The 16,392-nt window shown below is 42.7% G+C and overlaps 1 protein-coding gene across 1 annotated transcript in view; it reads left to right on the forward strand.

The window, feature by feature from the left end:
• Positions 1-16,392, forward strand: part of LOC115171276 (histone deacetylase 5) — a gene marked incomplete in the record, with an annotated part of 50,369 nt that overhangs the window by 14,192 nt on the left and 19,785 nt on the right. Inside the window, 4 exon segments of the mRNA XM_029727933.1 lie at positions 13,837-14,126; positions 14,298-14,442; positions 14,667-14,775; positions 15,102-15,235. Of these exon segments, the coding sequence (XP_029583793.1) occupies positions 13,837-14,126; positions 14,298-14,442; positions 14,667-14,775; positions 15,102-15,235 (678 nt within the window).

Below are 16,392 nucleotides of genomic sequence, written 5' to 3' on the forward strand. Positions count from 1 at the left end.
ACCATTTGATTTTGAGATATGGGGTGAAATCCAAAATTGTGCTATATATTCATTGGGTATGTCATAACTAAATTGTAAATGATAAATATTGATACATTACTTACTTAAACACAATCTGCAAAAATGACAAGTTAATTAGTGGGTGACGGTGATTTTCAGAACCAAAGTGGGGGGACAAAAAACATGCTACATTGGCCCCTCCCCCCTCGCTAATATGAAAGTGGTAGATGCCTAGTCTCCCTTATGGCTCAGATCAGGTGCCTACATGTGATCTTAATTTTTTATTTTTTTTGTTACCCTTTATTTAACTAGGCAAGTCAGTTAAGAACAAATTCTTATTTACGATGACGGCCTACCCCGGACATCGCCCTATGGGACTCCCAATCATGGCCGGATGTGATACAGCCTGGATTAGAACCAGGGACTGTAGTGACGCGTCTTGCACTGAGATGCAGTGCCTTAGACCGCTGCGCCACTCGGGAGCCCATACCGTGCCTTCAGAAAGTATTCACACCCCTTGACTTCTTTCACATTTTGTGTTAGAGCCTGAATTCAAATTTGAATTAAATTGAGATTTATTTTTTTCACTGGCCTACACATAATGTCAAAGTGGAATTATGTTTTTCAAAAATGTTACAAATTAATTAAATGAAAAGCTGAAATGTCTTGTCAGTAAGTATTCAACCCCTTTCTTATGGCAAGCCTAAATAAGTTCAGGAGTAAACATTTGATGAACAAGTTGCGTGGACTCAATCTGTGTGCAATAATAGTGTTTAACATGATTTTTCAATAAATACCTCATCTATGTACCCCACACATACAATTGTCTGTAAGGTCCCTCAGACGAGCAGTGAATTTCAAACACAGATTAATCCGCAAAGACCAGGGAGGTTTTCCAATGCCTCGCAAAGGACACGTAATGGTAGATGGGTAAAAAAAAGAAGCATACATTGAAAAAACCTTTTGAGCATGGTGACATTATTAATTACACTTTGGATGGTGTATCAATACACCAGTCACTACAGAGATACAGGCGTCCTTCCTAACTGTTGCCGGCGAGGAAGGAAACCGCTCAGGGATTTCACCATGAAGTCAATGGTGACTTTTTAAAACAGTTCTAGAGTTTTTAATGGCTGTAATAGGAGAAAACGGAGGATGGATCAACATTGTAGTTACGCCACAATACTAACGTATAGTTGACAGAGAGAAGGAAGCATGTACAGATTAAAAAATATTCCAAAACATGCATCCTGTTTGCAACAAGGCACTAAATTAACACTGTAAAGCATGTGGCAAAGCAATTAACCTTTTGTCCTGAATATAAAGTGTTATGCTTGGGGCAAAATCCAATACAACACATTACTGAGTACCACTCGCCATATTTCCAAGCATAGTGGTGGCTGCATCATGTTATGGGTATGCTTGTAATCGTTAAGGACTGGGGAGTTTCAGGATTTAAAAAAAGTAATGGAGCTAAGCACAAGCAGAATCCTAGAGGAAAACCTGGTTGTCTGCTTTCCACCAGACACTGGGAGATGAATTCACCTTTCAGCAGGAAAATAACCAAAAGCACATGGCCAAATCTAAACTGGTGTTGCTTACCAAGAAGACGGTGAGTGGCCGAGTTACAGTTTTGACTTAAATCTGCTTGAAAATCTATGGCTAGACTTGAAATGGTTAGCAATGATCAACAACTAATTTGACAGAGCTTGAAGAATTTAGAAAAGAATAGTAATGGAAAGACTCACAGCTGTAATCGCTGCTAAAGGGGATTCTAACATGTATTGACTCGGGTGTGAATAGTTATTTAAATTTGCAAACATTTCTGAAAACACGTTTTCACTTTGTCGTTATGGGATATTGTGTGTAGATGGATTAAATAATTTTTCTCATCCATTTTGAATTCAGGCTGTAACAACAAAATGTGGAATGTGTCAAGGGTAGAGGTCGGCCGATTTGAATCGGAATGGCTGATTTTTAATTAGTGCTGATTTTCAAGTTTTCATAGCAATCGGTAATCGCCATTTTTGGACGCCGATTATATTGCAGTCCATGAGGAGACTGCGTGGCAGGCTGACCACCTGTTACGCGAGTGCAGGCAGCAAGGAGCCATGGTAAGTTGCTTGCTAGCATTAAACTTGTAAAAAAAAATATATCTTCACAATCACTAGTTAACTACACGTGGTTGATGATATTACTAGTTTAACTAGCTTGTCCTGCGTTGCATATAATCAATGCGGTGCCTGAAATTGTCACTTCTCTTGCGTTCAGTGCAGAGTCAGAGTATATGCAGCAGTTTGGGTCGCCTGGCTCGTTGCGAACTGTGTGAAGACCATTTCTTCCTAACAGAGACCGTAATTAATGTTCCAGAATTTTACATAATTATGACATTGTGCAGTGTAACAGCAATATTTAGACTTAGGGATGCCACCCGTTCGATAAAATACGGAACGGTTTCGTATTTCACTGAAAGAATAAACGTTTTGTTTTTCGAAATGATAGTTTCCGGATTTGACCATATTAATGACCTAAGGCTCATATTTCTGTATGTTTATATTATAGTATATTATAGTCTATGATTTGATAGAGCAGTCTGACTGAGCGGTGGTAGGCAGCAGCGGGCTCGTAAGCATTCATTCAAACCACGCTTTCCTCCGTTTGCAGTTTTTCGCAATGCTTGAAGCACAGCGCTTTTTATGACTTAAAGCCTATCAACTCCCGAGATTAGGCTGGCAATGCTATAGTGCCTCTAAGAACATACAATAAATAGTCAAAGGTCTATGAAAGACAAATGGTATAGAGAGAGAGTCCTATAGTAACTACAACCTAAAACTTCTTAACTGGTAATATTGAAGACTCATGTTAAAAGGAACCACCAGCTTTCATATGTTCTGAGCAAGGAACTTAAACGTTAGCTTTTTTTACATGACACATATTGCACTTTTACTTTCTTCTTCAACACTGTTTTTGCATTATTTAAACCAAATTGAACGTTTCATTATTTATTTGAGACTAAATTGATTTTATTTATGTATTATATTAAGTTAAAATCATTGTTCATTCAGTATTGTTGTAATTGTCATTATCGGTATCAGCATTGAAAAATCATAATCGGTCGACCTCTAGTCAAGGGGTATGAATACTTTCTGAAGGCACTATCCAGTATCTCTGGTTATACTCATGACCAGCGGTCGTTGCACATCAACCTAGCGTTACTGGTGCAGACTTGGGGACTGACGAACTCCAAGTGCCTATTTCACATACTAGCTAGGTTCCTTCGGCAGGGCATGCAAACCATAGATCTTTGGCTGTGGAGGCATGATCTAGCCGTATAGGACACGTGATCCTTTGAACGTGTTGGGGGTGATGAAACAATGGAGCCATATTCAATGAAGGGAAGAGAAGTGGGCGGCGGGCGTTTTGTACTTGGAGCTTGGCAAAAGTGGGCATGATCTGTTGACAATTGTAATTCCAACCCGACCTTCATTTACTCGTTGTGACGCACTGAGGTTCCAAACAAGACTGATTTTTATGACCAAATTATCCTATTTACACTTTGTAGTCAATTTCGACACTGGAATAAATGTTTCTAACTCTGTTTTCAAAGGGATTATTTGATTTTTAGGGGCAGTCGCTCTTTAATGTGTTTTCCACATATACAGATATAGCTAGATCAAAGCCTGTACTCTGCAAGGGAACGCCATATTCCCTTTGTAGCTGCCTCTGCAACATCCGCATCCAAGACGGAGATAGCAGGGATGAGCTGGAATCTACAGAGCGAGCAGCAATCAAAAATGTGGAAAAACCCAAAATAGAAGCGTGCGCTTTTAAAAGCGCAGTGTGCTACCCCTTCTCTCCCCCCCAGTGCATTATTAATCCAGGGTTATTTATAACCGACATTTTTCGCAGGCAGACTTTGTTCTGTCGCTGCTTGTGTCTAATCTCTGCTGGGATCGAGAGAAAGTGAAGAGGGAGAGGAGGGTCGGGGCGCTCTGAAAATGGAGGAGGAGAAGAAGGAAAGGATTGCAGGTGTAGGGAGAGTGTCGTTGGCTCTAGCTATAGATAGAAGCCCAGAAGCAGATGTAGGCTATACTATGGTGCAGCCATTTTGATGGATGAGAGAGAAAACAAAGGGGTTCCTCAGAAGGATAATGTACAGTATCAATAAAAAATGTACGTTCTTATTGCATGACAAGCCGCAACTTGAAACTAATTAAAGCCTTTTACAAGAAGACCAAAAAACACTTATTTTCTGACATGTTTATTGGGTCTCCCGAGTGGCGCAGTGGTGTAAGGCACAACCTGGAACCAGGGTCTGTAGTATCACAATCTGCTGTGATTGGGAGTCCCATAGGGCGGTGCACAATTGGCCCAGCATTGGTAGGGTTTGGCTGGGGTAGGTCATCATTGTAAATAAGAATTTGTTCTTAACTGACTTGTCTAGTTAAATAAAATGGCCAATGTCACACACAGCAGGGGTTCTCACTAGATAGCGTGCTCCTCTATCGGCTGAGTTTAATGGCTTGCATAATTCATGACGGCAACAAAATGATCTCATTGATACTTTGGTCGTTGATTTGGATGGATCAAAGAAGTCTGACAAACTGAACAGGGGACAGGGGGGCACCCTGGATCTCCAACTCGTTCCACCCTTATTGTGCTCCTGCTATGCTCTCCTGGCTTGTAGCTCTCTCCTCCATCCTTGTCTGGCTAGGGCCTAATTAATGTCTTCATTTGATTAGGAAGAAAGATTTCCTCTGGCCCTCTCTCCAGAAGACTCACATCCTCCATGTTATTGGAGGAAAAAGGGGCAGAGGAGGCACAATCCATGCCTTTGTGTGACAGCGTCTTGTATAACTAACGGCTTTGAGTGGAGGTTTAAAATGACGCCCATCTCCGGAAGAGAGGGAGTGGTTGGCATAATTAGGTGACACAAAGCTCGCAGTGGAGTGTGTAAGCCAGAATACTCCCTTGGGAGATGGATCTTTCTGTCTTAATTGGGAAAACTTTGGTTGTTGTACATAAAGGCTGTGGCAAACCAGCACAGCCATCTACTGGTCTTCCTCTCCCCAATGATGGCATACAAAATAAAGCATTTAAATAGACATTTTTATTCAGTCAATTGCACTGCACTGTAAGGCCTCTCATCAGTCGTAAGAGTGTTGAGCATAGTTTCAATATTAGGCCTACTCGTGTTGCCTGTTGGCAAAGGCAGGGACACTGAGTGAATACAGTAGGTTTTGATTTTATCACAGACTAGATACAGGGCTGTAGCCAAGTTAAAACATTGCGCTAGCCCTAAATCCTGCATACTCTTTCTCCCTCTAACGTGTGTGTGTGTGTGTATCTATCTATCTTATGCAAACAGCTATCATCACGGGGGGAGAGGCAGGGGGAGTGCTATTTTTAGACTCTCTTTTCCAGGTGATTACTGTAATCCATGGAGTAAAATATAATCTGAGTAAATTTGAGTGCTCTGTTTCCTGGCCCTCCCCCAGGGTATCTACCCTTTCATTGATTAGGCCTAGTTGGCCTCCTTGTCCAGAAATGTCCCTCGCACCTCTTCCTCTGTTTCTGCCTTGAAACTCCACACAAGTGTTATGCAATACCTTAGTTTATTTTTAACGAGGAAGTACCCCCCCAACCCTTGCCTCTAGTGTTCGCAACCTGACAAGATAAATGTTTTTGTTTTTTTTGTACACTTTAAATTCTGAGGTATCTGTTTATCCAAGAGCATCCTCCTTGCTTTCTTTAGTTATTGTTTAAGGACTCTGTTGGGGTTCGTTTCCTTGTCAATCATTGGCTCATTGGTGAAATTAGCATTATGACTATCTTTAATTAAATAATTGAAAAACCTTTATTAATGCAATTGCAGACAGAGGTTGACAACAGGAACATAACGCATGTTTCCGGGTAAGTTCTGCATCAAAGAAAAGGTCCCATGTTATTTTATTAAACCCAAAGTCCAGCCCTTGTGATGTCACTGCCTACGTCATTATCTTCTACTCATGAGACCAAAACCATGCCTACTCAACAAAAACTTGTTTTATATAGCTATCTAAAAGCTTAGCAGTAAATGTCCAAGTTGATTTGATTTATAGTGGAATTTCTTATCTCTTACACTCCCCTGCAGAGTTCTGTCTTCAGTCACACATTTCTCAGAGGGGTCTCTTTTTAGAAGAGGCAACGAGACCAGAAAACAACTGTGGAGCAATACTAAACCTCTATAATTAATATATATTCTTAATCTGTAGTCTAGGACCCTATAAATGTAAGGAGGGCGGGGTCTTATAACCCCTCCCCTTCTATTAATACAACATAAGCATAATCAATTATTATAATACATCAAACATTTGGTACAGCCCCCATCATGACCCCTAGGTGAACCCCCTTCAACTCGCATGGCAAAGAATAGAGCTTTGTTGTAACTAATTTAGAAATTACAATACGTCTCTGGTTAGATCATATAATTCTTAGAGGGAAATTGTGATTTTTAATTTAGAATAAGCATAACTTAAACAATTCCTGGTGGATACTGTTGCAGGATAGGGGGTGTATGCGAAGGCCATTAGTTGTTTTTGTCGTAATATTTATAAATGGATTGCTTAATCACATACCATGTCCTTAAAGTGTGTGTGTGTGTGTGTGTGTGCATTTTCATTGGTGACGTCTGCAGACACAGTCAAATTGCATCCATTTCAGTGTGTCTCATCACTGTGGTTTAATTGGATATGGCCACAAATATAGTTCTTAGGGACCTGGAAATACACTTGGCATTGTCTCCATGTCTCTCAGCCACCTCCTGGCTGGCCCAAGTCCTCACTAATCAAAGGGCCACCAACAGCTTCACCCAGATGACTGGGCTGTTCCTCCTCTCCTCTCTGCCCTCGCCTCCTCCCTCACACCCTCTTTTCCTGTCAACACAAAAACAGGTCCAAGGATTTTACAAGCAACTTTTTGCCTAATTTAAAAAGAGGCTGTATTACTTTAATTTTCTTGTTCAAACTGACATTTTTAATGTCCCATTTCTGACCAAAAATAGTCTGTTGGTTCCTGTTATCTTTCACTTCCCTCCCATTCTTTTTAATTTATTTTTAATTTTTGTCAGTTTTGTTTCTTTTGAAGTAGACTTCTGAACCAAAGTTGAACCCAGAAGTTTAGCAACCCTCTGTCTAGGACAAGGTGGTGGAGTTCTTTGATGAGAAATGAACGCCTCAAGCATGTTATCACCTCTAATCAATTGGGCTAGGAAGAAATGTATTGTTCATCTATAATTAACCATGCAGCGCCTCATAGAAAGTGTTGCTGAATTTATTTATTTTTGCTGCAGAGTTAAAGCCACACCTGTTTGGCACATAGCTGATTTGCTATGGGACTGCTGGTAGTTCCTTCCGCCTCAGATGCTACTCCCCTGTGAGTTCTCCTGGCGGCTGTTCCCGCATTTGATCATTTGGGCCGATCATCAAAACTATCATTCCTCACACTCCCTGTGCTCACTGTCTCGAAACAGAGTGGAGCAGGCAACACCAAATTATTCCTTTGAATGCACAATTCACAGCCAGACAGTGTTATTAAAGTATTTTGTGTGTCTACAAATTCATTGAGGATTTGAACACTGCAAAGGAGCCCAATACCTCTGTGCACATTGCACCACTCTGACAACAACCTATCATGTCACACCAATGTTGGTATAATTTTGATATTTATTTATTTAACCTTTATTTAAGCAGGTATGCTAGTTGAGAACAAGTTCTCATTTGCAATTGTGACCTGACCAAGATAATGCATAGCAATTCGACACATACAACAACAGTTACACATGGAATAAACAAAACATAGTAGGAAAAAAAAGTCTATATACAGTGAGTGCAAATGAGGTAAGATAAGGGAGTTAAGGCAATAAATAGGCCATGGTGGCGAAGTAATTACAATATAGCAATTAAACACTGGAGTGATAGATGTGCAGAAGATGAGTGTGCAAGTAGAGATACTGGGGTGCAAAGGAGCTAAATAAATAAATAAATAAAATAAATAACAGTATGGGGATGAGGTAGTTGGATGGGCTGTTTACAGATGAGCTATGTGCAGTGATCTGTGAGCTGCTCTGACAGCTTGTGCTTAAAGTTAGTGAGGGAGATATGAGTCTCCAGCTTCAGTGATTTTTGCAGTTCGTTCCAGTCATTGGCAGCAGAGAACTGGAAGGAAAGGTGACCAAAGGAGGAATTTGCTTTGGGGGTGACCAGTGAGATATACCTACTGGAGCACGTGCTGCTATGGTGCCCAGTGAGCTGAGAAGGCCGGGCTTTACCAAGCAAAGACTTGTAGATAACCTGTAGCCAGTGGGTTTGGTGACGAGTATGAAGCGAGGGCCAACCAACGAGAGCATTGATTGATTTGAGCACCATTGATGGCTTTTACAAGTCATTATTGACATTCAGATTTGTAAATAGTTTTTTCAATGGAAGGCCTCGTGACTTATCATTTGGAATATCTGGTACATCGCAATAGGCACGCTCCCTTTGGCTCATTCATTCAATGCCTTCTCCCCTATATTCTCTTTGACTGAGGTGTTTTGGGTGATCTATGTTAAGCTCATTTGGTTGGCTTGCACCCAACAGCCAAAGTTTTCCTGGCGACTTAAGAAAGGGATGAAAGGATGTCAAATGGCTGACACACACAATTGTCTGGAAGGTTAAATTTAGAAGCCGACTGATAAAGGATAGTAATCTTATTTGGAGTAAGCCGAAAGCTTCCGCCAGACCTCCAACAGAGCTATTGGATCATTATCTTGTTGGTTAACTCTGCACGCTCCAATCAGCAAGCTCTAAGGTGAAAATCCTACCTAATGCTATGACATACAATGTGAATGTACACTGAGTATACCAAACATTAGGAACACCTTCCAAATATTAAGTTGCAAGTATGCTATTATCTGGTCTACCTCGGAGGCCTAATCCTAAAGTCCTCCAACCCCTAAGCCTCTGTGGCCTTAAGTACTAGAGGCAAGCTGCTATTGTGATTTACAACTGTTATTCCACTTTACCGTTATCGATATCCATTTTATTTTCCCTGCATTAGCATTTTTACAATCTTTATGGGTAGTTGCTGACTTAGGGCTCACCTTAATTGCTTGCAGAACAAAAAAAAACAGATTTAAGTATTTGTTTAGATTTAAGTATTTGTTTTTGCATTTTGACAAAGGCCTCCCTCTGAAGCACAGTTATACCTACTCATTTATCATCCAGCCTGGCATAGCTACCCTACTCAGCATTCACCTGGGAGGGAGAGCAAGAGGAAAGGGGGTGGAGGTGGTGATGAAGAGGGGGAAAAAAGGGTGAAGAGGAGGAATGAAGGACAATGGCGACGGTTCAGTTCCAGGGCAGGCTTACTTACATTGTTATTGTAAAATTGGCTGAAATTTAGCTGAGTTTCAAAACATGCTCTTGCAGCTGCCCTCGGCAAAGACCAAAAAACACATTCACCTGAGATGTCGTAAACAGATTCTGACCCTAGTGATGGTGGAGGGGAGTGTTAGTTACATATCACAGTATTATTTTTGGACAATATATCGATTTGTACCTGTGCCAAAACGCAGGTATTTTTTTATCCTATAGCTTGTTTTCCATCTTTTTAAATAGTGATCTAACATGTTTTCAGCACTGACTGATCAAAATGAGTTTTCTCATGCTCTCTCTTCTATCTGCGGCATTTGTATAGGGTGGGCTGCACCAACATGGATTAACTCTTAAACTGGCTTAAATCAAGGTTTATCATTTAATCTAGTTGCACAAAGTTTTTCAACCAAGTTTTAAATTAATCATAGTTACATTTAATCCTTCTTAACTAAGTTTAATTTGGACTTTAAAAGATCAAATGTGATGTTGCGCCATTGTTTTAAAATACATGTTAAACTTAGTTTAAGGATAAAATCAAAACTACCACAGGAGACGGTTTAAGTTAATCAAATGTCAGTGTATGTGCTTTTTCAGTGTGATACATGTTTTATCATGTTTGTATAACTCAACTAGCAGGCTCACTCTTTGACTGTGGCAGGTAGCCTAGCGGCTATGAGCATTGGGCCAGTAACCCAAGCCGACTAGATGAAAAATCTGTCTGTGCCCTTGAGCAAGGCACTTAACACACATTGCTTCTGTAAATCGCTCTGGATAAGAACGTCACCTAAATGACTAAAGTGTCAAATGTAAAACATTTATTTAATCATTAGCCTGAAGTGAACTCACTTTGCTTGCTAGCTAACAAACTAGCAATGACCAGTGCTGGTTTGTTTCTGTAGAAATAGAATTTGAACATATTGCTATGGTAAATCCATTATGACACGTGTCACTAGTCATAGGGTACGTTTGTAAATTCACTCTGGCTATCTGGTATCTTTTTTGGTATTTTATTAGGATCCCCATTAGCTGTTGCAAAAGCAGCAGCTACTCTTCCTGGAGTCCACATGAAACATAATACAGAATGACATAATACAGAACATCATTAGACAAGGACAGAACTACATACATTTTTAAAAAGGCACACAACCTACATCAATAGGTCTAGAAGGGTGTGTGTGTGTGTGTGTGTGTGTGTGTGTGTGTGTGTGTGTGTGTCAGAGCTTTGTGTAAGTTGACTATGCAAACAATTTGGGATTTTCAACACATGAATGTTTCTTATAAAAAGAAGTGATGCGGTCAGTCTCTCCTCAACTCTTAGCCAAGAGAGACTGACATGCATAGTATTTTTATCAGCCGTCTGATTACAATTAAGAGCAAAAATGTGCCTCTGTTCTGGGCCAGCTGCAGCTTAACTAGGTCTTTCCTTGCAGCACTGGACCACACGACTGGACAATAATCAAGATTAGACAAAACTAGAGCCTGCAGAACTTGCTTTTTGGAGTGTGGTGTCAAAAAAGCAGAGCGTCTCTTTATTACGGCTAGAACTCTCCCCATCTTTACAACCATTGAATCTATATGTTTTGACCAAGACAGTTTACAATCTAAAGTAACGCAAAGTAATTTAGCCTCTTCAACTTGTTCAACAGCCGCGGCATTCATTACCAGATTCAGCTGAGGTCTTGGACTTAAGGAATGATTTGTACCAAATACAATGTTCCTAGTTTTAGATGTTTATTACTGGCCACACATTCCAAAACACACTGCAACTCTTTGTTCAGGGTTTCAGTGACTTCATTAGCTGTGGTTGCTGACGCGTATATGGTTGAATCATCAGCATATATGGACACACATGCTTTGTTTTAATGCCAGTGGCAGGTCATTCATTGGTAAAAATATTAAAGAGTAGAGGGCCTAGAGAGCTGCCCTGCGGAAGCTGAGCACTCTCGTCTGAGTGTGCCAGAGCACAGAATAACTGATGAATTTACAGACTCAACACCCGTTGAATATAGCCAGTGTCTGTAAACATGGGCAAAAAGCATAATTACATTTTTGCCAGCAGCACAGAGTCACCAACGCTCTAGATAACATGAAAACAGTCTAACCAGCTCTGCTATTTGTGTCTGGAAGTAGCTAGCAAACTAGCCAACATTAGCCGGTTAGCTTGGGTGCTTGAGTGCCGTTGTGAGGTCAGAACGCTCGGATCAACCCTGGTCCTCGGCCAGAGCGTCCAGTGTGCGTTCTGGATGCTCCGAGAGTGAAACACTCTGAATTTATGATTGCCCAGAGTGCACACTCTGGCACTCCAGATTGAAGTTATGAACACACCTGTAGTTTAGGGATTTAACTAATCTAGTCTTTAAAAAGTAAATGCTGCAAAACATCTAGTTAGGTCTAATCTAAGATTAAACCATGAGTGAGCATTATGTTTGGAACATCAAATCACAATGAAATCACAGTATCATAGATATCTATCTTTTATCTTATCTTATCTATCTCGTGAGAATCACAATACATATCGGCACCTAAGTGTTGTGAATGTCCCTGGCAATTCCCAGCCATTTCTGACCCTAGATTACTTTTTTTTTAAATCTATATCTTTAACGACATGCAACTTTGACAAAAAAGAACTGGTTTAGTTCTCTGGGCTTAGAGGTCCACTCATAGATGCCATTGCATTCAGAATCAAACTCACAAAGCAGTGCTTGTGCTTTTCAGCTAGTGCTAGCTGCTCCCTCAGTCTCCCATTTATTTTTCCCACAGGAGTTAGCCTATTGCTTCTCTCTCATTATCTGGTCACTGAGTGACTTAACCATCTGTGACACGGAATCGGTGCCTTCTCATTAGGTCCTAGCCTGCAGCTGGGATCAAATACTCTACATCCACCAATGCACGGGCGGCAGTCAACCTCTTTACCCTTGACCATTGTTGCAGACTGAGTGCTTCTCTGCCTGCCCACTAATCTCTTCCATTTGTTTTTTTTCTGCATTTGTTTGAAATGTTAAACTTTACAGCGTCTTGTCCTACTCAGTTCTGACCCTGCACCAATGTCAAGCCTTGTGGCCATTGAAATGAGGGTTAATGAAAGGTGAAACAAATGGATGGTGGAAACTGTCAGGTGCGTTGGAAGCCAACTTTGGGCACACAATAGCCCATTCCAATCCCTGATTTCCCTGCCGATTTTTAAGGGAAGGTCGAAAACCGTAGCGTGGCCCTTGCCAGGTGGCTGTGCTTGCTTGACTGTTTGGCAGCAGCGCTTGCCAGTGGCTTTGGGATGCTGTGCGCCGTTGCCCTCGTCCCGGCCCTGCCTACTGTGGTCCTCCCAGGTTATGTAATGGTGTGCCCTCTTTGTATCGATAGTCGCCCTGGCTATTTTTAGCAAGGTCCGCTCCCATCCCTACCGTTCAATACTGTCTCCTATTGAGCAAAATGCATACACCGACACACTAGTATAGAATTACCTACCGTGATACAGACGGATGGATTCATTGTAATCCAGGGCGATAACATGCGCCATACAAAATGAATGACTAGTAAACCATGATTGATTCATCAGCTGATGAAGTGATGACTCTGTGCGTAACACTTTAACAGTCGCACGGAAACACTCCAAGACGCTCCTTCAGTCATTGAACTATGTACAGTATAAACGTACATACTGTGATGAATTGTTCAGTAACCACATAAGCACTCACACACTTCTGTGGAATCATACTTTTAAAATAGTACACTTAAACACTCTCCTAATGCACCCTTCCTACTTTTGCCAGCAGAGAGAAGAACAGGCCCCAAACTTTATTCCTCCTGATGTGTGTACTGTACAACAGTAGTGTGTCCAACTCCACTGAACTCTGTCATCATGGTGGAGTTATGCAACGGCCCCAGAGAGAGCTAGCATGCCAAACATTATTGAACTCATGGTCTGATTTCTGAAAGCAGTAATACACTGAAAGATGGACCTGGTCAGTTGCCAGGGTCACTCTATTAGATGGGACATATTTGTCCTTATAGAAAGTGGTTGTCACTGCAATGAATGTCTCTATAACCTACTCAGTGTGCCCTTGTTGACTTCACTCAGTGAGATACTGTAGATCTGTGCCAAGCCGCATAGCTAAAATACATATGTATTATGTTAGTCAAACTGTACGCTAAATGTCATTTCTATCAAAGGGAATTACTTCTCAGCCCTTGAACTTTAACCTCACCATTTCAGCAGTATCTGATGATGTTTTGTTTCTGATTGGGGAAAAAAAGCCTATATTAAACTGTTGTACTTTGTTTATTTGATCACCATTTTAACAAACTATTCTTCTTTGTCTGCTCCCCTCCTTTCCCTTCTGTCTCCCTCGCTTCTCTCTGTTTGCCCTCCTTTACTCTTCATTTCCTTCTTCATTTCCTTCTCTCCTTCCCACTCTCTCCGCTCTCCACCACTTCCTCCATCTAGCTGTGGAGGTGAAGACAACTCTCCCCTCGGGGATGCAGAGCCCTGTGGGCGGCAGTGAGCAGGGTGTTGGAGGCGGTCCCGTGGACCTGAGGACAGATCCCAGGCTGGGACCCCTGGGCGGAGGAGGAGGAGGGGTGGACCCAGCCATGAGGGAGCAGCAACTGCAGCATGAACTGCTCCTCCTCAAGCAGCAGCAGGAGCTTCAGAAACAGCTTCTCTTCGCTGAGTTCCAGAAGCAGCATGAGGTGCTGACACGCCAGCATGAGGTTCAGCTGCAGGAGCACCTGAAGGTAACGGGGATACGCTTTAGGAAGGCTGGTGGGTGGGGGGGCAAGAGGTGGGGGTTAGAAACGTCTTTAGCCACACGCCACTGGACCGATCAGTTAAGTTTCAGGCAGTCAGTTTGAGCTTCATTTGACATCCCCTCTCTCTGGGTTTCGTTCCCCCTGGCGTCCCTGCAGCAGCAGCAGGAGATCCTGGCGGCCAAGCGGCAGCAGGAGCTGGAGCAGAAGAGGAAGCTGGAGCAACAGAGGCATGAGGAGCTGGAGAAACAGAGGCTGGAGCAGCAGCTCCTCATGCTACGCAATAAGGAGAAGGGCAAAGAGAGTGAGTAGTACAGAGGCCACACACTGAGCAGTATATATTTGGTGTATGAAGAGAAGCTTTCAGAAAGTAAAAACAGATGACATATCTACTGTATATTTCAATCACACTTTCACTTCAAGTGATACAGTGCTGCTGTTATTGCTCTAGTTTAGGTCCTCCTACTCCATAGCTGTTGGTCTTTGTTAGTTATAATAGCTTTGTGTTGTGATGGTTTGTTCCGGAAGGTGCCATTGCCAGTACGGAGGTGAAGCTGAAGCTCCAGGAGTTCCTCCTGAGCAAAAAAGAGCCTGGCACACCTGGCGGACTAAACCATTCCTTCCCCCAGAAATGCTGGTGAGCCAAACCATCAACATCTAATTTGAGTTCTGAGGCTGGCTAACGTTAGCTGGCAGACTGGCCAAGAGCCATGGAAGTTAATGAATATGGAGGAAGGGCTATAGCTTAGCTAGGACTCTTAGAGCTCCTACACTGATGCATTGACCTGGAGTGAACTGTTAAAAATACTTGGAACTCCAGAGAGGGGTATGACTTGTTTACCTTCCTCAGGGGGTGTCATGCCAAATGGATAGAGGTTTTAATCTAGTCAGCGACTGTTTTGTCTACATCACAAGTAGTATCAACTGATTCTGGTATCTTAACTGTTGTTATGGCTTCATCAGGGGGGCCCACCACACCTCTCTGGACCCTAACTCCCCTCCTCAGAGTAACACTCCGGGAACGCCGCCATCCTACAAACTGCCACCGCTACTGGGGTCCTACGAGGGCAGGGACGATTTCCCTCTCCGGAAGACTGGTGAGTGGATGCACTGTTGCATGTCTGCATTACTTTGAGGTGTGTGTGTGTGTGTGTGTGTGTGTGTGTGTGTGTGTGTGTGTGTACATTTAGTGTTTCTCCTTTTCTGGTATGAGTCAGAATGAGTCACCGCAGCAGTGTTGGTGAAGACTGGTGGGCAATAGCTACATACATACACACTCACTCATGTAGATAATTAAGCCCACCCACAGACAAGCCGATGGGGTGGGGTGGTTCACTAAATGGAGATTGGAGACTTTCCAATTAATGTGTTTTAGTCCAGCAGTAAACTTAATCTGGGTCTGAGAAGCTGACCCATGACACATGCTTAAATATATGTTTGCTGTGTCTGTATCTGAAGGATCCCATGGATCTAGATGTAATTGTATTGCTTGTTGTTTGGTATTGTTTCCATAGACTTGTTAGCTCGTGCTTACTGGGAATTATGACTGAAAGGTATAACTCTGTGAGTGGATGCACATTCTCCTTACTTCATTCTCTCTGATCGTCCTCACCCCAAACATTTTGATTTCTAATCAAATGAAAGCCACACTAAAGCCCATGATGTTATCAGGGCTGAAGGTCTTGGCTGGTCTACATAGGTGGGGGGAGTGTGAGTGTATGGCGTCAAGGCTTCCAGTGGAAAGCACCGCTATTGGAGGCTAATTAAATTAAACCTGTGGCTTTTGCTTAATTGCCCCAATTCCTATTTTTTTCCCCCCTCCCTCCATATTGGTTCATTTGGATCCCCATTAGCTTTTGCCAAAGCAGCAGGGTATACTTCCTGGGGTCCAATCCCTCTGTTTTATTTACGTCCATTAGTCTAATTTGGTCTGTCCTTCGTTGCATCAACAATGGACTGAAAAAGCAGTTGTGTGAAGGAGGGGTTAGTTGCAAATGGACATTTCTCTCTCGCTCTCGCGCGCGCCCCTCTCTCGCTCTCGCCCCCTCTCTCGCTCTCGCCCCTCTCTCGCTCTCGCCCCTCTCTCGCTCTCGCCCCTCTCTCGCTCTCGCCCCTCTCTCGCTCTCGCGCGCGCCCCTCTCTCGCTCTCGCGCGCGCCCCTCTCTCGCTCTCGCGCGCGCCCCTCTCTCGCTCTCGCGCGCGCCCCCTCTCTCTCGCTCTCGCGCGCGCCCTCTCTCTCTCTCTCGCGCGCCGC

This window comes from Salmo trutta, chromosome 32 (assembly GCF_901001165.1).
Source record: "Salmo trutta chromosome 32, fSalTru1.1, whole genome shotgun sequence".
NCBI classification, from domain to species: Eukaryota; Metazoa; Chordata; class Actinopteri; order Salmoniformes; family Salmonidae; genus Salmo; species Salmo trutta.